This window comes from Pogona vitticeps, chromosome 1 (assembly GCF_051106095.1).
Source record: "Pogona vitticeps strain Pit_001003342236 chromosome 1, PviZW2.1, whole genome shotgun sequence".
Lineage (NCBI taxonomy): Eukaryota > Metazoa > Chordata > Lepidosauria > Squamata > Agamidae > Pogona > Pogona vitticeps.
In genome coordinates, this window is record NC_135783.1 from 243,813,391 (window position 1) to 243,837,212 (window position 23,822).

The following is a 23,822-nucleotide window of genomic DNA, read 5'->3' on the forward strand; positions in this document are numbered from 1 at the left end:
AAATTGTAAGAACTCAGCAAAACCAGGTACAACAGTGTAAAGCATTATTCTAGAAACCTAATGGGGTGAGTGGCAATTGTAAACCAACCTGACATGGGTTTTGTTCAATTTCTTTGAGGGCAAGAAGGGCTTTCTTTTACGGGAGAATCCATCTGGGACCCCACAAAAGGATTCACTCACAGCTGAAATCTCATATGAACAACCTGCTGTGCATATATTCTTTATGTGGAAATGATACTGGTTTTCATATGACAGCTATCTTACACAGCTGCTGTAAAGACTGAAATACTGCATGTACAAGAAAATCTGGAAACACTTCTCTCCACCGCTGCTTCTGTCCATGTCCCCTGTCTACTCACACTTGCAAAATTAATACTGATTTATGTGGAAGAGATATTATTTTCTATAATTTGATTTAATCACATGTGTATGTCTCACTGAACAGCAAAGCAATGTGCACCATTATTAATAACAGGAGTAATGAAGAATTAAGAAGGTTCTGAAGTATAAAAAGGGAATTTATTAATGTATATGTACAAATTTACAAAGCCAGAAACTGGAGAAATACAAACAGTGTTCAACCGTAAACTGCCTTTTTTTTCAGGTTAAAGAAAATCGTAACCACTTGATTCGGATTTCTAAACTGGAAACAAGGGCAAGGACCCAAATATTCTCACATTGGATAAATGTTAACCCTGGCTTTAAAGGGACAAAGATCCTACTTTTGCTGGGATTCTGTAGTAGGAGGGGTCTAGAATTTAGTAAGGTTATTTTTTCCCTTTCCTCTAGCATACATCTATCAAGCAGCAATCAATGGGAGAAAATGCTAAGTAAAATGAGAAAAATTAGCCCTCTATACCTTTATCAGAAGACACTACTGTGGAGCTTGACTCAGCACTGTTCAGGCATGTGGCTGCTGACTAGCAGCACATACTGCAGTCAAAGAGTTGCTGGCCAAACAGCAGCTTCATGCCTACACAGTACAGATCCAGATGTCCTGGCCTCTGGGTACTAACCAGTGGAGACTCACCCCTTGCTTCAGTTAGTGCTCACTGATAGTAGATGCATAGTATGTTCTTTCCCACCTTGTGACAGCCACACTACTATTATTGGCATGTTACAGCACCAGAAAAAAATGGAATATTATTATATGAAAATTATTCTATTGTGAAACCATCCCAGAAAAACAGCAGAATTCATACAGCTTTCAATATTATTATTTAGTTTAGAAAACAAAGAACAATTCTGCCCCAAACCAAGTGTTCCCAAGATCAGGAATGAAACAATGGCAATGGAGTCAAATTCCAGTTCTCTGTGCCCAAAGGGAGAAGCATGTGTATCTTTGATTTGCCTGTTCTGTAATACCACATAACAAATGGGACTGTAGCTGCGCAGATGTATTTCTGAGAAAAGTGGAAGAATACTTTGGGACTTGGAAAGGAGTGGAAACGAAGAATTCAAAATGGAACCAGCCAAAGTGCACCCAACAGTTCTTGCCGCTAGCTCCACCAGGGAACTAGACAGAATGATCTTCCAGTCTGTGTCTGAAATGGGATTGGAAGTGCTTAAGACAGAAGTGGTCAAACCTATACATTATTTCACAGTCCTATTTGCCGGATACAATTCCAAAGGGAATCCTTAGGCCACACAATTTCTCTATCAGGTCTTTCAACTGAAATGTGTACCTTCAAAAAGTTACAATTTATCCAACAGTAAAAGTTTTGTTCTGTACATGTGTGGTTTAAAAATAATAAAAAAAGACTTAAGATGACTCATGTGCTTGAGGTGGTTTTCCGTCTCTTGAGTCGAGCTCGCCAGTCCTCAGGCAAGGCCTCAAAATTTGCATTTCTTTCTGCCATACCACTGGGAAAAAAATACAGAGGACAATTATCAGTAACTATGCAAAAAAGGGGAAATTAAAGTAAACAAAGTAACATTCTAACTATATCAATGTAAAGACATGGTCCAAGAGACCTGGTCTCCTGTATACATAATAAATATTTATAATTATTATACTGTAACTCTATTTTATGTTTGTGTGTGTCATGCCGTGAGGCGGAGCTCGCTCGCACGTGCACATCACACTCGCACGCAGGCACACCACACACTCACAGGGGGTGGAATGTGCTCACGAGCATGCGTGCAACGACTCTCGTGGGAGGGGTAGGAGATCTGTGTCCGCAGCCTGGTCCTGGATAGGCTGCGGACTGCTGCCGGGTTTATGGACCTCTGCTGTAACTTGTACAATAACAGGATGCTCAAGAGGGAAAATCTCAATCTAACAAATGGATAGATTGTAACAAATTTAGATAGTACACAACCGTGGCACACCATACCCATCTATGCAGAGATCACTTTGCTGCACAATCACATACTCTGTGTATGGATAAATGTGCTCCGTTTGACCAGTATGTTTGATGTGCAGAAAAGTAGACAGTCGCCAAAATCCTCTTATGTGGCTACACAAATGCCATAACTTTTGGAGGCAAATTGCCCCAAGTTAAGAATTCACCATAGATGTTAAACAACCAGCACAAGCTGGAGCATGCGAGTCACATAAGTGGCTGAAATCCATGCCCATTACTTAACTTTGCCAATAATTAGCACATCACTTCAAAACTACCCAGAACTCTGGAAGAGTTACTGAAAACAAAATATTTTGACAGTTCAATAGGCTGTATTTTGACTGATTAATCATACCTGACCAACTGTTGTTGCTTCCACTCCTCGATTCGCTTCTGTGACATCACTTCCCGATCCTCATCACTGGAGCTAGAGTTTTCCTCCTCATCCAATTCCCGTTGAATGCTCTGCCACTTTTTCACAAGAGATGGCATCTTTGTCTTGTTCTTTTTTCTCTGTAACAAAATAATTTGTGTGTACATCAGATCTAGATTTCCATAGCATATTTTTGTCCTAAATCCTGAGAAAACATTTAAGCTTGATAGTTATATTAATATACTGTTAGGTAGTGCAATTGCTTTATCTGACAGATAGAAAAAAAGAAGATACTGACAAGAGTGGTAAGAATGTTATATGGGGAGTGATCTAATAATATCTTTTGAGTGGCTCCAGATATATCACAGATATATTACAATGCAGAAAAGAGGAAAAAGCTGTTGCTAGAGATTAGAAATGGTCCACATAGCTGGACATAACAAGGATCCGGCGCCCTGGGGTCAGACCATCCATTCACACATCCACTGCTGCCACCGGCTCCAGAGCTTGCAGTTGGCTATCCACTCGTCAGCCTGGCAGGGAGACCTGTCTTCCCTCCTTCTGCCAGGAGTGGATAGTCGATCGTGAGCTCTGGAGTGATTGGAAGGGAGAGTGGAGTTGGTGGTAGCAATGGAAACATGAATGGACCCTCATTATGTCCAGCTGTGCGGTGGTATGCATATACAAATACCCCCACATCTCTACTAGAGACTAAGGATAAAGCAAAATTGCTTTAATAAGAAAAATTGTCATGAAATTCTAGTTCTGAATAGTATTCTGGCTAACAAAGCACCCTTTGCATCACAAAAGTCAACATACTGCCACAAGAACATTAACAGATTCAGACAAGTATCGCCAGGATGATTAGAACTGGGAAACCAAAGAAATAGCTGGCTCATAAGCCTAAAGGAGTTATAACTTCACAAGTTTATCTAAAAGATCATACACTGAGACTTACCATGTTATCCACTCCATATAGTCACCACTGTACAACTTTCACTGAATAGTATTCTAGCTCACAAAGCAGTCTTTGCATCACAGAAGCAAAGAACACCACAGAAAAATGATGGACATTTCTACTTATATAATACTTGCCCTATTTTAGCACTTACAGTGAGACATGATACAACTGTAAGTACCTACCTTGCTAGTTCTCCTAAGCTTTTTTGATTTTTCAGGAGGCAGTGTTTTTGGAGCATGTGGAGGTGGTGACAGTGGTGGCGGTGGAGGTGGTGGCGGCGGCGGCACATGTTCTGCAGTACTAGTGGCAGGCAAAGCTCCTTGGGGAGGAAGTGGCTGTGTGGTGCTGGCAGGAAGTGCCACAGGGGCATTACACTCTGGATAGCTCATGAGTGCTGGCTGTGTTACTCCCAGATAACTCTGTTGCAAATTCATTGCTGGGGTCTGAGGGCCTGTAAACACAATGAGGGAAGGGAAGAATGAGAATATTTCCAAAATAGTTCGCCATGGAAAACAAGAAAACCAGAATGATACTCACTTGCATTCATTACTGACTGGCCATAAAGTACTGGGCAGCTTCCAATAGTTGCTGCTCGTTGCACCAGTCCAGCAGTCATTTCAGAAGCTTTTCTCTTGAGAGATTTGGCAGAAAGAGATGTGGAAGTGCTGGTCTCGGAGTTAATCTGGAAGCAGAGAGAAGTGTTCTTGTGAAAGGCCTCTGAAAGCCCATGGAATGCAACACATACGCATTAGCAGGATCTGATAATCACATAGTCTTAAAATCCGGACAGCATGCCTACAATCACCTGCCTCTATTTACTGACAATGTGGCGACTGTGTGTTCAAAACTGCCTCACAAGTGTGAGACAGCTGGGCAGCCAGATTTTCTTTTAGACCTGTAGGTGCCGGCAGACTATCCTGGCAGCTGCATGGCAATTTCCTGCTCCAAGATTAGGAGGAAAGCTGTGGGATGTTTGGTAGGTGAAGAGCCTTGAATTCACAGAGAGTTGTCAATGCACAAAATGAAACCAGGGAGGTGGGGGTTATGGACAAAAAATATCTCCTAACCTTCCCTGCACTGGACCTGGAAAGCCAACAGCCTGATGCAGCTTCCAGTTAGTATATGTCTGGTGGGATGGACAGGGTGAGGTACAGCCAACAACTACATTTTTTTGATTAGTCCAGCAAGCTTAACTGTTACAGTTACTTGGTTAGATGCATCGATTTTCAACAAAGCACAAGTTTCACCAACTCAACCACCATAAATTATATCCTAAGAATTGTAATCCTTTGTAAAGAAGATTGGTTCATGTCATCTATCTGAAATATACTGTTTCTTGTGCTTTTACAATCTTACCACTACCATAGTGCATATTTTCATGTGTGCAGGTCATCAAAATCAATTCATAGTAACAAATATCTTGAATAAGGGATGCTCAGGAGGGTAGGGGCCAGTTGCACCTCCCTCCCTGTGGAGGTGCAACTGGTCCCCACTCTCCTGAGCTTCCGCAAGCAAATTAAAACTTGGCTTTTTACCCAGGCCTTCCCAAGCACCCCCCTTTTGTTAAATTATGCTGCCATCCTATGTTCCAGATCGGTGATTTTATGGGGTGGTATTATTTTTATTTATTTATTTTTATTTATTTTATTTATATCCTGCCTATCTAGTCAATAGACCACTCTAGGTAGGGTTTTGTTTGTTTTCTTTTAATATGGGTTATATGGTTTTAGCATTTCAGCTGTATGTTTCATATTTTGTAAGCTGCCCAGAGTAGTGGCATACTCATTAAATGGGCAGGATAGAAATCTAAATAAATAAATAAAATAAGGAAACAAATGCTTCAGAAATAGCTTTATCATAAAAACCAAGTAGCTAAGAAATATTACTCCTATATACTACTGCTATAGAGGGTCTTGATGGAGAACTTACGAGACAGCAAAGAGTGCAAGACAGTTTCCTAACACACAACGTAAGACTGAAGCATGAAGAAGCTTGCAACTCAGAACTCGATACAGTTCATATCAATCACAAAACTAGTAAGCCAGTGTCAGAGGCACTAACACACCTGGTTGTTGGCAACTGTTGGCCGGAGAAGAGGTTTCAGGACAGCATCTTCCTCTGTTCCCGGTGCTGGTGGCTCCTCATCTCCTTCATCCTCCATCTCTACTTCCTGTATTTCCCCATCTTCTCCTGGTGGAGGTGGGGGAGGGGGTGGTGGTGACTCAGGTGGTGGCGGTGGTGGTGGTGGCATTTCCAAGGGCAAAGGGGGCTGTAGTACAGGAACAGAAGGCTGAAGTACAGTCCAAAATGGACTGAGAGGCACAAGGTTTGAAGCTGCAGATTGACTAGAAAGAGGATCTTTGCCAAGAGAACCTAAAGATAAGACAAATAAGAAGTTTTGATTACCCTACAGCTGTAACAGTAGCTCACACATTCAAAAACTCACCCATTCTACATGTTTACACTTATTTTTTTCCAGAGGAATACAGATTTCTCCGGAAAAAACTCCCCCAAAAGCAAGAAATTACACTTCCTGTCTCTGCTTGGTGTAGGAGATAGTATGTGAATCACACAGTAAAATGGATACTGATTTCTAGCTTGAATATAGAAAAATATTTTACAGATTATGTCTCAAGTCCTGTCCAATTCCCCTCTCTCTATGTGGGCACCGAGGCACAGGATTATTCCTGAGCAAGCACTCTCTTGTATCAAACACATTTTAACCAATATTATTTCTATTGTACTGGCATTAACATTATTTTTTAATTCCAAGAAAAATTAAGTTTCTTCCAGCAAACCCATTCATTCCAGTACCTGTAGTGTTATCAGTCAATTCCCTGGCTTCTGTTTTCTCTTTTAGGGCTTGTTTAGGAAGAGCTTCTGCTTTATTTTCTAGGATTTGCCCGTCCTCTTCCTCTTCCCCATCTGGGAACTCCCACTGGGATTCGCCTGATTGCTCGTTAACATAGAAATAGCGCCTATGATCCCTAAATCACAAGAAAGAAAACAAGGCTTTACACTCTCACTCCTGCACCGACACCATTATGTAGTCCTGTCCTATGACAGCAGAGCGCTCTCACAGGAAGAACCTCTTATAGCAGGACTGTTGTTCACAAAGGCAACAAACAGCTTTGAGGAAGGATTTGCAAGTTGGGCTTACTCCAAACTGTTTGTGGTGCTGGCTCTGTGATCACAGGCCCGACCCTCCACTGCAAGAGTAGAGGGTTAGCGAAACAACTCGCTTGTGGCTGGTGTGCAATTAAAAGGTTCAAGGATGCATTAGGATATAGATTTTTTAAAAGGTAGTCTCAGGGCTCATATCCTTCCAGAACAGCAAAAGGAAAACAGCCCAATTTATGATAGATGGCTGCTCCCTCATGGACTGCTGCAGTCACATTTATGATACTCTTGGTGTCAGACATAGTGAATTGCTACTGAGAGGGAGAGGATCTGGGAGCTGAAAAACAAAAGAGCAAAGATTTCAAATAAACAAAAATAATCAAGAAAGCCAAAGATAAGAAGAAATAGTTTGGTCTGACCTGCTGGCAGAAGATAGTTATCGTGTTCTTCGGTGAGATCCTCAGTCAGTGAGCTTTCCATAAGGACACAGACGTTACTTGGGAGCGGAGTTCCTGAGATCCTGCAATGTGCACAGAGCTCTCGCATGCGCGACCCCCCAAGCCCGCCCTCCTTAGCGCATTTACACTCAAGAGTGAACACCAGCTCTGTCCAATCGCGGAATCAAATCCATTTCAACACACTTAACAAAGACTTTATATCTCTCCAATTTTTGTGGCTGGCTCAAACTCTGTATATGCCAGAGGCTCTCTGCCCGCTCAGCACCGCTAAGTGCAGCTGCTCTCAGTCTCCAGATAGATGACGGCACGTCGGCAGGTGGTGATGGTCACAAATCATGTCTGAGATGTCAAAGGTGAAAGGTGAAAAGGGGAGAAGAGTGCGTACCTGTCCCAGTGGCAGGACCAGCCTTTAGGGGCGGCGTTTATTTCATACTGTTTTAGCTGTTCAGCTGCATCTTGCAATTTGCGTTTGAGGTAGTTTCCTTGGAGAGCTCCTTCCCGCCAGTCTGCAATACGGGTCTATGACAAGCAAGCAAATAAGCAGAAATAATGAGAAACAGATAAGACAGTTGGCCTCATACGTAACACTCTCTCCTGAACACTCTCTCTAACACAAGGCTTGTCTCTCCTCAGGATAGGAGAAAGGTCTACTGACAGGACCAAGCCTTCAACCTTGATACTGAACCAAACCATTCCAGCTTAGGGACAGAAGAAAAAGACTATTATCCATTCCACAGTACTTAAACTTCCCAGATTATCATGCTGTAATCTTGCTAGCTGGTTGGCTCCCTACATTCTATAGTTTATTTTTGAGAAAAGGTAAACTTTTAGTTACCTCAGTCTGCAAGAGGAGCATGTGGAAGTTAGAGATGGATTGTCGACTGATGCCCAAGAACTCCAGCTTGCTTATCAACATATTGGCCAGCTCTCCAATCTGAAACTACCAGGCAAGCAAGAGGTAAAGATTTCCCTGTCAATTACAATGCACAAGAACACTGGAATACTGTCTCTAATTTACAGATACTGCTTTAACAAAACAGGTTATGCAAGCAGTAACCTCTAACTGAAAAATTGCAAGCAGCTCTGTTCTACCCAAATGCAAAAAGCTGGTATTACCAGCCATTGTCCTGGAACATTTCAATGCAATCCTGGTAGAAGTCCCTAAGAGAGAAATAGGGAAGGTACCCCATCAACCAATCAATGCTATTGGTTATGCTAGCTAAAGCTACGCAAGCTACACTGCAACATGTGGATGGCTAACATACCCCCCACCACTGATATAAAATCTTCAACAAAAATGTTATACATGGATAACTCACTATACCATTTTAATTACTCACACCTGTGAAAAGTGTTGCCCCATTTTTCAATGGAAATCTCTTGAGGGGCCATCACCTGGGTTTACCACCATTCGACAAGGCCCCACAGAATCATTCTCTGACTTTGTTAGTCGCCTGATTACAGCAATAGAAAGGCAAATTGATAACCATAAGGCACATTCTATGCTCCAAAAACAGCTGGCCTCGCTACACACCAACACTTAAAATATAAGAGAAAAGGTTGGGATAACACCCCAAAGTGTATGGCAAAATTATGTTTTTGTCACTAACACATATCTCATGATAATGGATTTCAATGCTACAGTCATGGCTCCCCAGTCAAGCCTCCCCTCCTTATTCAGCCCCTCTGCTCTTGCTTGTCCTGGAGTGGGAACTTCCAGGGAAAGTCAGATATGGTGATCTCACTTCCTCAACATCTGTTTAGTCTCTCACATTAAGAGGTGTTCCAGGGCATTTCATACAGAAATGAAATTACCAAGGCCAGGTACTGAGAAACAAGCTAGCTTCCTTGCAAAAGTAATGCTGCCACCAATCCCACACACAGACACTGAAAAATCCTAGAAGCTGGATGAGGTTAGGACTGGTTCTTTGAGCTTTGTGGTGCAGTGGCTGAACAGCAGTAATGCAGCCATGACTCTGCTCATGATCTGAGTTTGATCCCAACAGGTTCAGGTAGCCGGCCCAAGGTTGTCTCAGTCTTCCAGCTTTCCAAGGTTGGTAAATTGAGTACCCAAGTTCATGGGGGAGGGGGGGATGCATAGCCTGTATAAATAATTTTCTAACTACCTAGAGAGTACTTTAGGCAATATGAGGCAGCATATAAAGCAGCATTTTGCCTTTTTACTTTTAATTTCTATGCTCTCAATCAAAATCAGACAACATGCTTAAAATGATTTTTGTAGTTTACTAAAAAGAAAAAGAAGTGAGAAGGATACAAGAATGAATGAATGAATGAATGAAGAAATAAAATTTCCAAATTACGAGCAACTATGAGCACAGATTTATGGCATATCAGAAAATAAATGCTAACTTATCCTAACTATACTCACACCTGAGTGGGAAAATAGTGTACAGTATTTCTAGACACAGCATCTTTTGAAGGCAGACTCTGGGTCTACTCAATAGACAGTGTCTTTTAAGGCAGCATAAAGTGAAGCAGGATTCTCCAATGACTTATGCGAGGCTAACTAATTTCCCTAATCCCATTTATACAAATGAATGAGCTGTTAAGCACCTGTTGCCAACTCATCTTCATCTCCTTTCATTGTCTGTCAGGACAAAAGATAGCTTTCCTGGCTTCATGCCATACCTCATTCCCAAATCCACATAACTCACTGGGAGGAAGTGGACTGAATCCTTTCAAGTCAAGGTACAGATAAGGCTTATGGGTCCCTTTTGGGGCAGCTTTGTTATGTCCTCTGATAAAGATAAATAAGATAAGCATGGAGGCATCTGGTCCACAGCTTAATCCTTTCTTTGGAGCATCCAATGCAGGAGATGAAACATTTCCATCTGCCCTTTGGCTGTGAGGTCAGTTTACCAGGCTCACAGAAACATATTTATTTATTGTTTCAGTTTTGATATACTGCTCCTGCTAGTGCTGCAGCAATACTCTGGGCGGTTCAAATAAATTAAATAATCAAATAGTTAATATAAATATCATAAACATCTAGCCATGTAAAAACAGGTGTCAAAGCATTAATAAAACTGTATATAAACAGAAAAATAAAATAAAATACAGACAACAAATAACTAAATGGAGATGCAAAAGTACCTCAGCATAGGAGTCCAGAAACTCAACTTCATATCTCATACATCCCAAATTCTTAATCTCTTCACATCCACATTTTCCAAATTTGCCTCAAGAGATCTTATTTTATGGTGACACCACTCATCTTAAAGTGTGTGCAAAAATATGTTAGAAACAGTCTTAAGGAATTCTAAAGGTGTTCAGAGGTGCTCTGCCTGGTGTAACTACAAACATCTGAACTCCTCCTGAGAAGATTAAATACTGACAGGGATCAAAGGGATCAGTTCACACCAGAAAGGTTAGAGATGTCAAACAAAAATGATATTTTCTTGCCACCCTAGATCTGCACACAATTCCAAGGCAACAAGTTATCTGCACACACTGTGTGCTCAGAATCTACACAGCAAATAATCAATTGTGTCACTACAAGGCAGAATTGTTGAAACAGCAGCTCAATATACATTAAACTACACTGCTCATTATCCATCAAGGAAAAGGAAGCCAATCCAATTTGAAGACACACATGTAGATTCACCACTAATAATACTGCCAGAAAGCCTCAAGATAGTTTCGCTCACGTACCTTTAAGTCCTGCTCCTCATCCTCCACCTTGAACGTCCCTTGAGTTTTCACTTTGTCTTGCAATTCTTCTGTTTCCGATTCATTGTCCGAATGCTCATCAGCAACTTCAGGATCCTCTTTCGCTGCTGAATAGAAGCCAAGGGAAAAATGATTTGCATGACTCATTCTCTTGGCAGTGGGTCTACAATATTATGTCTTCCATTTTACCATCAACTGATGCAGGAAGATATGAATTTTCCTAACTTACAGGGCTGGAGGGAAGCAGGGATCCTTTCAACTTTGTCTATATATTTTATTTTACGTGCAAAAGAAGGCTTACTTAGGCACTGCACTGAGACTAGTGCAGAGTAAGAAGTCTGAGAATAGCTAATGCTATCTCAAACTTAGCAGGTGGGAAGAAAATACATAATGCAATTAGAAAACAAAGATCTTCCTTGGTATTTTCTAGATCTGACAGAGATGTAAACAGTGCTTTGCAAAAAATATATTTAACTTACCCGTTTCTCCAGGTTCAGGACTCTCTTGTCCTGTCTTGCTAGATCCTCGGCTCGTGGATTCAGGGCTAGCAACCCCAAAGAGCTTCCATTTTGCTGGTTTGGGGAGTAGCCGTCGTGTAAGCTCTGCCTGGCTCCCATCAGAAAGAGGACTGGAGCCTGAAATACTCCCATCACCTTCTTCTAAAGCTCGGAGTTCTGCCTATAAAACATTATTTCAGCATTAGGGAAAAGACAGGTTACTCACCTGTAATTGTGGTTCTTTTGAGTGGTCCTTTATCGAACACATTCTGTCTCTCTCCCCCCTTTTAAACACCTGTATTTAACCATTATGATCTAGTTCTATGACAGCCTCCCTTAGCTCTAAATACCAGGATGCTTTCCTCACTTATTCTAATGCCCTCCATAATGGCTTCTGTTTCCACAGCCCAGAGTAGAACAGTTGGTAGCACTTTCCCACTGCCAACACTTCTGCTGTCCCTGGCTGGTTCAGAGCATTTTACACAGCAACATGTTCAAGAATCCACCTGTGTATTCTTCATGCATGAAAGCAGAAGCAGTGGCTATCAGAGAAGCAAATTGTAGGTACCGCTCTGGGTTCCTTAGCCCCTTCTTGTTCTATTCCCTTCTGTCTGGTCAATGAAGTATCAGGAAAGAAGGAAAAACTGATGCACAGGGGACTAGTGAACAGCCCAGGTGACTCTCAATTGCCTTCTTTCTGTGACAGAACAGGTCATACATCCTCCCGTTACCATGTGTGCTAGACCTTGATATGTACAGACATAAAAATTCCCCCATCTTGCCCAGACCCCCACCCTCCAAGTGTACAGGTACTTTGTGCTTCATGAAATACACTGATGCCTCACAAGATGAAATTAATTTGTCCCACGAGTTGTGTCGTACTGCGAAATTTTCATCTGGCGAAGCGCAGTACTAACGGTTGTGTGATTTAAAACAACCCCCCCACAAAAAAGGGAAAAATTCATATTGCAAAGGACGGCCATAGAAAAAATCATCTTGCGAGTCACCAAAAAAAATTTCAAAATGCTTTCGTCTTGTGAGTTTTTCGTTACAAGAGGCATTCGTCTTGCAAGGCATCACTGTATAGCTCTCAACAGAAGGGCTCCTACTTTTACACTCTTAACTGCCCGTTATATGCCTTATCAGCATATTAAAGACCTATAGTAGGCCAAATATTTTCTTAAGCTGGAGAAAGGAAACCCCTCACCAAGGCTTTACTAATCTGTATATCTAAACCTCAGATTAAGGCAAGTGAATAGAATTAAGGAAGCCTATTGCACGCACATTAAAGACAGAACAGACTCAGCACATAGGCAGACTACAAATAGCCTGACAAGCAGTCCTCTTCTACAATTATTTTTAGGGAGTACAGAAAAAGGAACACTATTTTTCTCATTTGCTTGGTACATATCCAAATATTTTCCTTCATAACTGTACTGTACTTTTATCTGAAGCCTCCTTTGTTTTCTTACTGCTTACAACTGTAATATCTTATGTCTGTAAAAAGGCAATACGGAATTCCCTCAGTGACTTCAAAAAGAAAAATAATTGCTTAAGTGTCTTGAGCAGCAAACTTTTATTGGATGTAATATATCTAGGGAAGAATGAGACGGCTCACTCTTCAAATTACTGCACCATTTTGTGGCAATTTTAAAAAATTATCTGGAGCCTGTACATTAATGAATGATGGAGGTGGCCTATTAATCAAGTCATGCAGACAGAGATGCCTATCTGCCTACCTTTTTAATTTTGAAAGTAGTCATAAACCACTCTCCTACTTGAAAAAGGACCTTTGAAGTTATGTGTGGGGAATTAAATGGAAGCAGCCATATAATGCTACAGAGCTAATAAAGAATAAGCTCTGCATTACTATTACAATAATTTATTAAGAATAAACTATCTGAAAGGTGGGGACGCTATCAAGATACCGAAACACCCAAGTATATTACAGGAGGGTGGATAAGTGGAGGGGTAACCAAAACTGAAACCACTTCAAAATTTTATCTTTTCTCCAAAAGTGCTCTGCTCTTCTAAAAGCCACATTCCCAATACAGTGGTGCCCCGCTAGACGATGTTAATTCATTCCATTGAAATCGCTGTTTAGCGAAAACATCATCTAGCGAAAAGCCTTTCCCCATTGGAATGCATTGAAACCCATTTAATGCATTCCAGTGGGGAAAATACCTCGTAGTCCTGAGAAGATCGCCAATAGGGAAGCTGCTTTGCGAACCGCCAATCACTGTTCTAAATCGCTGTCTTGCGAAAAACGGGCCCCAAAACACCCGTTTTGCGAAGATCACCCCTAGGGAAGCCATTTTGCGAGCCGCCGATCAACTGTTCTAAATCGTCGTCTTGTGAAAAAAAGGTCCGGGAAGCATGGACCAAATCGCCGTCCAGCAAAATTCTGCCATAGGAATCACTGTTTTGCGAAGCAAAATGGCGGCCGCAAAATGTCGTCATCATGCGGATTCGTCATTCTGAGGGGTAATCATTTTGCGAGGTACCACTGTATATTTAAAAATCTCTCTCTCAGGAAAACAAATAAGGGGCAACAGCAAAGTTACTCTCACAACTTTTTTCAAGAGGCTAATTTCAGTTAAGGGTTAGTAGAAACTTATTTTACAGCTTGCTTCAAAATGGAACCAAACACCAAGAGTGATGGGCTCACTGTTGCGGGATGCCTTCTGGCAGAAGCTCTGTTGCAATTTGTCAGGGATGCTCCTATCTGGGATTTCCTGCATCAAGTAGGAAATTGGGCAAGATGGCTTACAAGGGTCTCTCCAAATCTACGATTCTGCTTTCTACATACATCTAGAAATAACTCCAAAGAGACCTGAAGTATAATGCTTTACAGCATTTACTGATACATCCATAATCATGTCATGATTATCTCTATGTGTAAGTTGACACTGAGATAAATCTTTGTATGAAACAGACAGTTAATGATTTCCAAAAGCTTGTAACTTAAAAGACAGTATTACCTTTTTTCTTCATAGCAGCTGAATGAACACCAGTGCAGGCCGTCAAATAACAAACAAAAAACAACAAAATAGAAGCAGCTATCCCTGCCACAAGGTGGCAGATATGTGATACACTCCTCCAGCAAACTTGCCTTTCTTTCTACTGCAGGCTCTGCAAACTTCCCCCACCTCCGTCCCACTAGGAAAATACTTCCTATATCTCCAGTGCAGCTGTCCTACCTTCTTTCTCTCCAACACCATCTCCAGTTCAAGAGTATCTTGTTCTTCTTCCTCCCCTGCACTCTCCCCTGATTGCACCACACTACACAGATCCTCCTGAGAAGGGTCTTCTCCCATGTCTCGGCTGGCTTCAATGTGTTGATCACCAATAGATGCTGTTTGTTCTGCGGCCACATCCTCCCCCATCAATGGTTCCACCTCCTCTTTACAGATAACCTTCCGCCTCCAGCGCTCCTCTTCCTCCTTCACAACCTCTGGAAGCAAGGGAGCCAACAATGATGCAGCCACTCCCCTTTTCTCTTCCTCACTGCTTGAAAGGGCCTGGACACCTTCATTCACTTCCTGGAAAGTTAATGAGATTTACACCAAAATGTTAGCTTCCTATAGTAACTCACAGAGAATACTCAAAAGTCACATCGAATTTCTAAGGACTGCCAGAACACTTCAGAAGCTATTTTCAGATGAGGGTCATGTACACCATATTCTGTATTCTTTAAAAAAAACCTGCAAGTGTTATGGGAGAGGAAGGGAGAAGGTCTACGCTAGCATAATATAGTTTGTTTCAATTATCAGAAGGCCAAACCTCTTTTCTATGGAATTGCCACATATCAGAGAGAAATGTTCTCTCCGTCTTCCTCCCAACCCCTTTTTGGCCAAAGCAACCATACTATATGCTATCTGACATCTTGAAAACCTATTTGAAGTCACACATATTTCTCCTTATTCATATTCTTCCACAAAGCCCAGAAATGAGCTTCAGTTAGCTAATAAACAGTAGGAAAGCAGAGGTATGTGTGCAGAGCTTTCAGCAAACACAACTGAGCACAGCACGAAAGCCCTATTTTCCAAGCAATGCCCACTGAAATCTCTAAACCTGGAAAATAATGCACAACATGTTCTGTCAACTGAACTGTGGAATCCCTCCTCTGTCTGGAGGCATCGTCAAGATGCAACGAGACCTATCTACCATTTCTGGTTCTCAAAGGACAGAATAGGACATGTTTTATTACAGCCAAAGAACAGCAGCAAGGTTTTCACAGTTACAGTATTGTTATTTCGTAAAACTATGAAGGGACCGCCTTGCTGTTAAGATATTCTGCAAGGCAGTCCCTGCTTTGAACTCCTTTCCATCCATTCTTGATCTGGAAAAAACCCATTTATTCACATCCCGCCTTTCTTTCCATAAAGGCATTGGTTATATCAGATGCATATATAGTGCAAAACTGAAATTACATGTATGTACTGTAGAGGGCAAAGCAAATACCACAAGGAAGAGTGGTCATAATCATTCTGAAAACTGGAGTACAAACAAGAGAGCTCTGCTTTTAGTGGGTCAAGTTCATACTGACCTTCTTCAGCTCACGTTTCCCAAGTACTGTCCTACGGCCACCACTCCCAATAGTAGCAGTACTTTTCCCCTGGGAGTTCACGTCTGCAATGATCTGGTAGCTTTCAGCAGTCTCTGTTACAGAACTAAAACAATCACAAATTTAGTAAGGAAAAACAAAAGGAACATCATTTGAGTGTACAGATTACTGTCTTTCTTACCTCTGGTAATGTTGGAGGCCTTGAACTTGAGTTGCAAGGTACTGCGGTAGCTCCCATGTAACCTCATTAGTTTGAGTGTTCCAATAATAATAGCAGCCCGTGTTTTCATCCCAAACTTCCTGCCAGTCTCCCATCTCCACACCCACTGTAGGGGAAAAAAAGGACAAGACGTCAATGAGCAGGATCTTTTTCCTTGACTGCTATCTTCCCCTTCCTCTGTGCATTTTTAAAAAAGAGAGGTTCCAGTTGCACTATTCCCAACTTCTCTGTTTTAATTGGAAAAAAGCACATTCTTATCTAGTCTACTATTGATTCATCAGTAACTTTAAAAATTCTTAAACCCAACTTTCCTGAACAAATTACTTTTGAGATTACGTGGCACCAGAAATATCTAAAGAACAAAGGAGAAAGTACATCTCCCCATCTGAGATCCCTGAGAAATGTTTTCAGCCTGCAGAGAGTCAATGGCAGATTTCCATGCTTGACCCTCTCACCCACCAAATAATTTTCTGTGGTATTCTCTACAATTCCGACCTCAGAAAGGGACATAAAGGGGCATTTTTGGAGCATGTTATAAGGAGGGATGGTTATGACTTCAATTCAAAGCCCTCTCAATCTCATATGAAGACTGCACACAGTTTGTCTTTTTCTTTCTTGCCAGTTGTAGTCAGAAGATGCTTTTGCTCACTAGAACAATAAAACCTCTAAGAAGAATAAAATAATGAAACGAATCAGCTCCATTGTGCTGGCCAAAGTCGAGCAGCAGTCTGGACGTGCTACAGCCAGAGTGCTACAACTTTAAGTTATCAGTTTTCAAACAGACACCACAAACTGTTGCCTTAAAAAGATAGGGAAAATGAACACTTTAACTATGGCACAAGCATGGACTTGATTCAACAACTACAGTGGTACCTTGACTTACAAACCTAATCCATACTGGAACGGCGTTCGTACGTCAAAAAGTTTGTTAAGTCGAGGCAAGATTTCCCATAGGAATGCATTGAAAACCATTTAATCCATTCAGGTTGTTTTTCATTTGTATGTCAAGGCGCTGTTCGTAAGTAGAGGCACTAGTTCCCATAGGAACTAATGCAAAGGCAGTTAATCCGTAATTTGCCACTAGGGGGAGAAATTTGTAAATTTTTCTTCTTCTTTGGACTAAGATGAACTTAGGTCAAAATAACGGCAGGAAAAGTTTTTTTGTTCGTAAGTTGAGGCTCTGTTTGCAAGTCGAAGCAACATTCTGCGAACGGAGCCGTTTGTAACTCGAAATGTTTGCAAGTGGAGATGTTCATAAATAGAGATACCACTGTATGTGTTACAAGGTAATAAAAGGAGCTCACCTCCTGCCAAGGAGCACTGAGTGTCATATTGCCACTCAGCCACCTGGTCTGTTCCATTTGTAGTTGCCAAAACCTGATTCGTGGCAGACTCCTTGGGTTCTGGTCGAGGGGGAGTAGGAGGCGGAGCAATGGCAGAAGTAGCGGCCTCAGCAACTTGGGAAGGAGCTGTAATGGCATCTATTTCCTTTAAAAAAGAATAAATGACACAAAACAGGGCATTAAATTCTGGGATACAAAACTCTGGCTCATGCATTACACACAACCCATCAGATTCTCCATCTAGCCTGTCTGTCACCTTTATTCCTGGGTTTTACTTCCAGCCAGTCCTCAATAATAACAGAGCATGCAAGAGTCCTGCAAAGAACTGCATTGTACTTATCAAGTACTTTGAGTGCTCAAAAGCTATTGTACTGGCACTCTATTCCAAGCAGATAGGCACAGAAATCAATTATGTTTTATACTTTTCATGAATATATATAAAAAATTGCATTAGATCTTGCCCATTTTTTTCTAATCCCACCTCATGGCCACTGCTGGATACAACTTCCTGAGATTCTTCCCGCATGGAAATCTGGCCCATGGGCTTAAAAATACCTATAAAACGTTTAGTTACTAAATAATTTTATTTATTTATTTATTGTTTATTTTATTTATTTAACTTATATGCCGCCCACATTACCCGAAGGTCTCTGGGTGGCTTTCAGCATTTAAAATGCAATTAAAAAGGCAAAATAAAATGGCAAAATAATTAAAATGCAATTAAAATATATATTCTAAAAATTGCCATCAGACACACAGCTGATATTATTTCAGTTAAAAGCCCTTTGGAACAGGAAGGTTTTGACCTGGCGCCGAAATGTCATCATAATTTTAACTTATTTAATTTCTTTACCACTATTACTATGAAACAGTTGTATATCAGGATTATATTTTAACCATTTCTTGTCTGCCTTGGGCCTCCTATTGTGTTACCGTAAATTTCCTACATGTTCCATTCCAAGAAACAAGATCAGTTAAAGAACTATAACAAATCTCCTACTAACCGCTAGAAAGTTGGCCAAGGTACTGTCAATATCTGATGAGTTATTGCCATTTCCATCCGCAGACTGTGCTGGCTTCTCAGACATCTCACTGTCGTCTTCATCACTGTCAGCATAAGCTCCAAGCAAACACAACCCGCCTAAAACAAACATCAAAACACACATATTTAGCAGTCTACAGGGACACTGTTTTTTATAATCACTAAAATTAAGTATTCAGCAGTCCGTTGCGTGGATTCGATCTTACGACTGCTGAATATTTTTGCAGTAGCTTAAAATAAATCATTCCAAGGAGACAACACATTACATACAACTCACATGAACGTATGTACTTTTACATCCCTGATACAAGAAATACAATAGGTGATTCCACAGGTATTAGCAGTTAAACTAGGAGCTTTCCTAGTACTTTTCCATTGAAAAACATCCTGCACCCTTTCAGCATCCATCTAGTCTTTAGCACTTTACATTTGTAAGGAGAGAGGACAATTTACAGATCGAATCAAAGTACCAGAAGAGACAAAAATACTCAAAATAAGAATGTAAACTTTGGTGATAGTCAAGGTTCCTGTTAAGCTGTGCGCATAAAACTCCACTTCCCTCCGCGCAGCTGTCTTCTTCCTCCACGCAGCAATTACATTAAGTTCCAGTTGTGACGTAACCCAGCACATGGGGGGCGGAGTCATGCACACATGCAGGGGCGAAATCACATACATGAGGGGCAGAGACCCACCCACCGGGACTGAAAATTAGAGGGTATGTTGGTGATGATCCAACAAGCAATGCCACCCATGCTTGCTGTCACAACAGTGAAAACACACGCTTTGCCTAAATATACATGAAACCATTGACCTGAGCAAATAACATTTTCATATTGTTATTTGTCTATGTCAGCATTCAATTAGAAAACCTAGATGTCTGAAGGCTCTGCAAGTAGGCCACCTCTTTGCAAAAAAATCAATTAGCCGTCAGTGCCAAGACAGGATCTTGCCCTGGATTTTCACTGTGCCTTTCACAAAACAGTACTGCTACTTTGGTTGTCATTAGTGAAAAAAAGAAACCCTAGAAGCAGCTTCCAATTATTTTAAAACAAAGGGTTGCAGAGATTTTGTTTTCTGAAAAATAAAAAAAGGTTGACATTCAGTCCAGTCGTGTCCGACTATAAAGCATGGTGCTCATCCCTGTTTCCAAGCCATAGAGCCAGTGTTTGTCCGTAGACAGTTCTGTGGTCATGTGGCCAGCGCAATTAGACACGGAATACTGTTACCTTCCCACCGAGGTGGTACCTATTTATCTACTCACATTTACATGCTTTCAAACTGCTAGGTTGGCAGGAGCTGGGACAAGTGATGGGAGCTCACTCCGTCGCGTGGATTCAATCTTACGACTGCTGGTCTTCTGACCTTGCAGCACAGAGGCTTCTGCGGTTTAACCCACAGTGCCACCATCTGAAGAATATTCAGAAGAATATTCTGAAGAATAGCTATTCTGAAGAATATACCTATTCGGAAGAATAGCTGTACACAATCTAAAATTATGGTTAGAGTCAGTGACACATGCAGAGTAAGAAAAAAAAATCTATATTAAAGATTTCAGTTATTTCTGTTGCTTCCAAATGCTTGTATTCATTTTTAAGAATCTGCTATAATGGCCAAAATTCTCCTGCATAGCTAGGGAAATGGCATAATTTATGGAGGAAAATTGGCCCAAGTCATGAAATCACTGTAGACATAATCATTTGCACACTGAGTCATACAACTTTATATGTAACAGATAAGGTCTACAGTTATTTCTTAAACTTAAGCAATTTCTCTCAAAAAATTACATCATTTCTGTTATGCCAGGCTAACTAGGCAAGAGATTTGGGCTGTTAAAGTTATAAACTTAGTAGCCAATTGGGTAGTATACAAATTGAATTAACAACAACAAGTAAAACCTTAATCCAACCAGCCTATACAAAATCTTTCAATAACCCAAAATTAACAAATGCTCTTTGTTTTAATGTAAAAGATAACTAAGGATCTGTTAATAAATAACACTTGAAAACATCATCTCACTCAAAAAAGTGTGTTACTGTTTTTTGCTTCAACATAGCTGTTAGGATCCTTTTAACATTTGCAGTATGTCAACAACATAGTCTTTGTACAGTTTCTGTAGATTATAGCACCATTACAAAACAAATTGGGAAATGTCATACCTGTTGGTTTGACAGCTACTGGCCCCACAGGCATATTTGCTTGGGGTGGATTTGAGGTTGTCTTTCCAGTTTCTTCTGTAACTTCAAATTCATCTGAAAACAAACAAACAAACAAACAAAAACCACATGTAAAGAGAAACTAGGAAAAAAATAGCACAAAGTTTATTCAGCTCTGTACGAGAGTTAATAAAATAAGATTACATTTACCTGCACTGGGGGGCATGTAAAGTAAACAAACTATAATATTTTAGTGGTGTTACAGAAGTATAAATTTGCATGCACTCAGGACAAGAATCAACATCTCATTATGGGTAATTTGTTGCAAAGATGTGTGCAATTTCCTTTACACAAGCATAAATCAGTAATATGGTTCTGGGGATCTCTCTCTCACTCACCCACACAAAACACACATGTACCTTCTTTACATACAAATTCTTCTAAGTAATGAATTTCTGGGTCTGGTTATAACGTAAGAGGAAACACTCTGTAGGACTTCAAGCTACAGTGTGCTCATGCCTGGATGCAGACTTTATTAATTCGGAGTAACATGCTTCATCATGTGACATCATCCTTCCCAATACTCCTCCCTTCAACTCTTGTGCAAAAACAGCAACCATGAGTCCTGAGCACTACTCATCACTAGACATACAGGAGCACCACAAGGTAAAGTTGCCCTGGGACTAAGCAGTGTAATGTCTTACCACAAATTCTACAATGCAGAATGATCAACAATTAAGTAACTGTACTTTATACTTTCTATTCAGGAGACCATGTTTCTCCGAAAATAAGACAGGGTCTTATATTCATTTTCACTCCAAAAAACGCATTAGGGCTTATTTTCGGGGGATGTTTTGTTTTACAGTCATGTCATCTTCTGGTGGCTGCATAATTCTGCACAATGGTGGAGGGCAGGGTAATGTGGTAACTATCACTGGGACAAAAAAAAGTATGCAAGAAGAATGTAATTAGTGTCCAGAACCTCTGAGAAAATTACGGGAAGTATTTCAACAAGTTATGCTTTCCCAATTTGAAGTTTCCCATTTGCAAATTAGGAACAGCAATAATCTATTTTACCATATATTCTTGGCATGAAGAATGAAATAAAGAAAATAAAATCCCCAAAATTAACTATGGAAAAGGCAACTCTGTTGGTCTATGCAGACACATCCAGCCAAAAGCAAAGCAAAATAAAATAAAAAACAAAAAGTCGTACCATCTTAAAGACTAGCTCTTCTATTCGAATATCTAAGTGAATTTACCCACAAAAACTCATATTGGAGTATAACTCTTTAAGAGGGACAACGTTTTTGTTTTTCACTCTGTTTTGTTTTCCTCGTTATAATCTCAGGGCAACCAGCAGCGCTTCTTATGAGGTAAACAACGACTCTGTGTGGCTACCATTCGGAAATGGTGATGATGATGATGATGCTGGGGTGCGCTCCAAGAAGGCAGAATGCCAGCAGCCACACACGTCCCTATACCAAACATGAGTAATAGTCTCCAAACTACTGGGGGAGGAGAGACGTGAGGAGAGGGAAGGGAAGGAGGGTTAAAAAACAAAACAAAACAACGACCGACCACCCTCTAAATTCAAGGGAGGGGGGGCTTGAGAGGGGGGGCGGGCCAAAGAGAACACCGCTATTTAAGCGGGAGAGAGAGGCAAAGAGGCGCAACCCGCCCCGCTCCCCTCCCGCAACCTCAAAGCCGGGGCCTAGGCCGCGCGGCCTACCAAACGCCCTCGCTCACCCGCTTCCGATGCCGAGTCCCCGTCGCCTGGCACCGCTTCCTCCCGGCCCCCGCGAGGCCCCGGCGGGGAGAGCTGCAAGATAGGCCGCCGTCCCGCCGGCGCCGCCCGCGACTTCTTCCCCATCGAAGGCCGCCAAACCTCACAGGCGACGCGCAAGGAAAAAAGAAGGCCGAGGCGCTGTTGGCGGTGTGTGAGAGTGTGGGGGGGGGGGGGAAAGGACTCAGCCAGCCGCGATTGGGCCTGCCGGCGGAGGGCGGGGCGTCGGCGCAAGGGCCGTCGGGATGGCGGGGCGGGGCTTGGGCCCGGCGTCGACCCGGGGCAGGCGCGACAGGTCTCCCACGTAGGAGGCGTCCAGAGAGCGCGTGAGGACGCGAGAAGCCAGGTTGCCAAGGGGGGCGACTGCGCGCCACTGTCTGGGTTCGGTTCTCTCGCTTTCCCGTTATGTTGCCACTATTTTTCGCCGTAAACGAAAGATAACTTTGGTTTAAATCTGTTTACAAAGAGGGAAAGTGGTGAATGAATACGAGACCAGCGACCAGTTTATCTGGAAAGAATACAGTGAGATAGAAATCAAGAACAAAGTGTACCGGTCTGAGACTTAAATGGGGTCATTTCGTTATGTCTTGATAGGATGATGTATTTTTGTATTCTGCAGTTCTTGTTGTAAATTGCCTTCCGTTTACTGGGGCGAGAAAAGAAGAATGTAAATTAAATAAACAGTATAAATAAACAAATGGTTCAAAGCATTGCCGGACTTATTCTTTGAACAAGTTGTGATTTTGAGACGCAAGTTTCTCATATGCGAAGTCCATTAATATGTTGCCCTTTGAATTCAGTCCACTTCTTGTTATACCTCAGAAAATTGTGTTTCTGCATTTTCTGCTTCCAGTTATATATTTGATCTGATGCCTATGAGTACAATCATTTGTTTAGATATCTGAAACATGTATTTGCAATAAACAGAAAGCTAGTTTCACAGAACTCAATGAGTTGTTTCTGTTTAATATCTAAGTCAAATCCTCTTTCATTCTGCTTTACTGTATTTCCTACTTTAGTGTTTCAATCACCTAGTTACCAGCAACTTTGTTTTGGTGTGTATTCTATTTCTTTGTGCATATTTGCATAAAAGCTTTCAAATTTCTTCTTCTGATTATGTTGGCAGATCTTTCATGAAATCTGAGATAATGATCAGACTTACAGCCCCAAACTACATGATGATACCCAGTGTAGCATAGTGGATAGAGTGATGGACTAGGATTCTGGAGACCAAGGTTCAAGTCCTCACTTGGACATGGAATCTCTC

The 23,822-nt window shown here is 41.4% G+C and overlaps 1 protein-coding gene across 2 annotated transcripts; it reads right to left on the reverse strand.

Moving 5' to 3' along the window:
• Nucleotides 1-497: 497 nt before the first annotated feature.
• FNBP4 (formin binding protein 4) lies at nucleotides 498-22,726 on the reverse strand. 2 transcript variants are annotated; one of them, XM_078383482.1, is made up of 17 exons: nucleotides 22,519-22,726; nucleotides 20,773-20,865; nucleotides 18,579-18,715; nucleotides 17,536-17,719; nucleotides 16,193-16,337; nucleotides 15,994-16,117; nucleotides 14,645-14,986; nucleotides 11,427-11,625; nucleotides 10,930-11,054; nucleotides 8,093-8,197; nucleotides 7,643-7,776; nucleotides 6,494-6,666; nucleotides 5,745-6,052; nucleotides 4,217-4,361; nucleotides 3,862-4,130; nucleotides 2,701-2,858; nucleotides 498-1,863 (listed from the first exon to the last, which is right to left on the reverse strand). In XM_078383482.1, exons 1-17 carry the CDS (start codon nucleotides 22,640-22,642, stop codon nucleotides 1,773-1,775), a joined length of 2,856 nt encoding a protein of 951 aa, XP_078239608.1. In that variant the 5' UTR covers nucleotides 22,643-22,726; the 3' UTR covers nucleotides 498-1,772. The 2 variants fall into 2 exon arrangements, with proteins under 2 accessions (XP_078239608.1, XP_078239609.1); XM_078383483.1 differs by lacking the exon at nucleotides 8,093-8,197.
• Between the last annotated feature and the right edge of the window lie 1,096 nt (nucleotides 22,727-23,822).

Excerpts from the sequence above, each read along its gene's own strand:
- FNBP4 (XM_078383482.1), bottom strand. The coding sequence starts at position 22,642 with ATGGGGAAGAAGTCGCGGGCGGCGCCGGCGGGACGGCGGCCTATCTTG. Across the intron at positions 11,055-11,426 it reads TCCTGAACCTGGAGAAACGG|CAGCGAAAGAGGATCCTGAA; the intron begins GTAAGTTAAATA and ends GCTTCTATTCAG. Across the intron at positions 4,131-4,216 it reads CCAGTCAGTAATGAATGCAA|GCCCTCAGACCCCAGCAATG; the intron begins GTGAGTATCATT and ends TTGTGTTTACAG.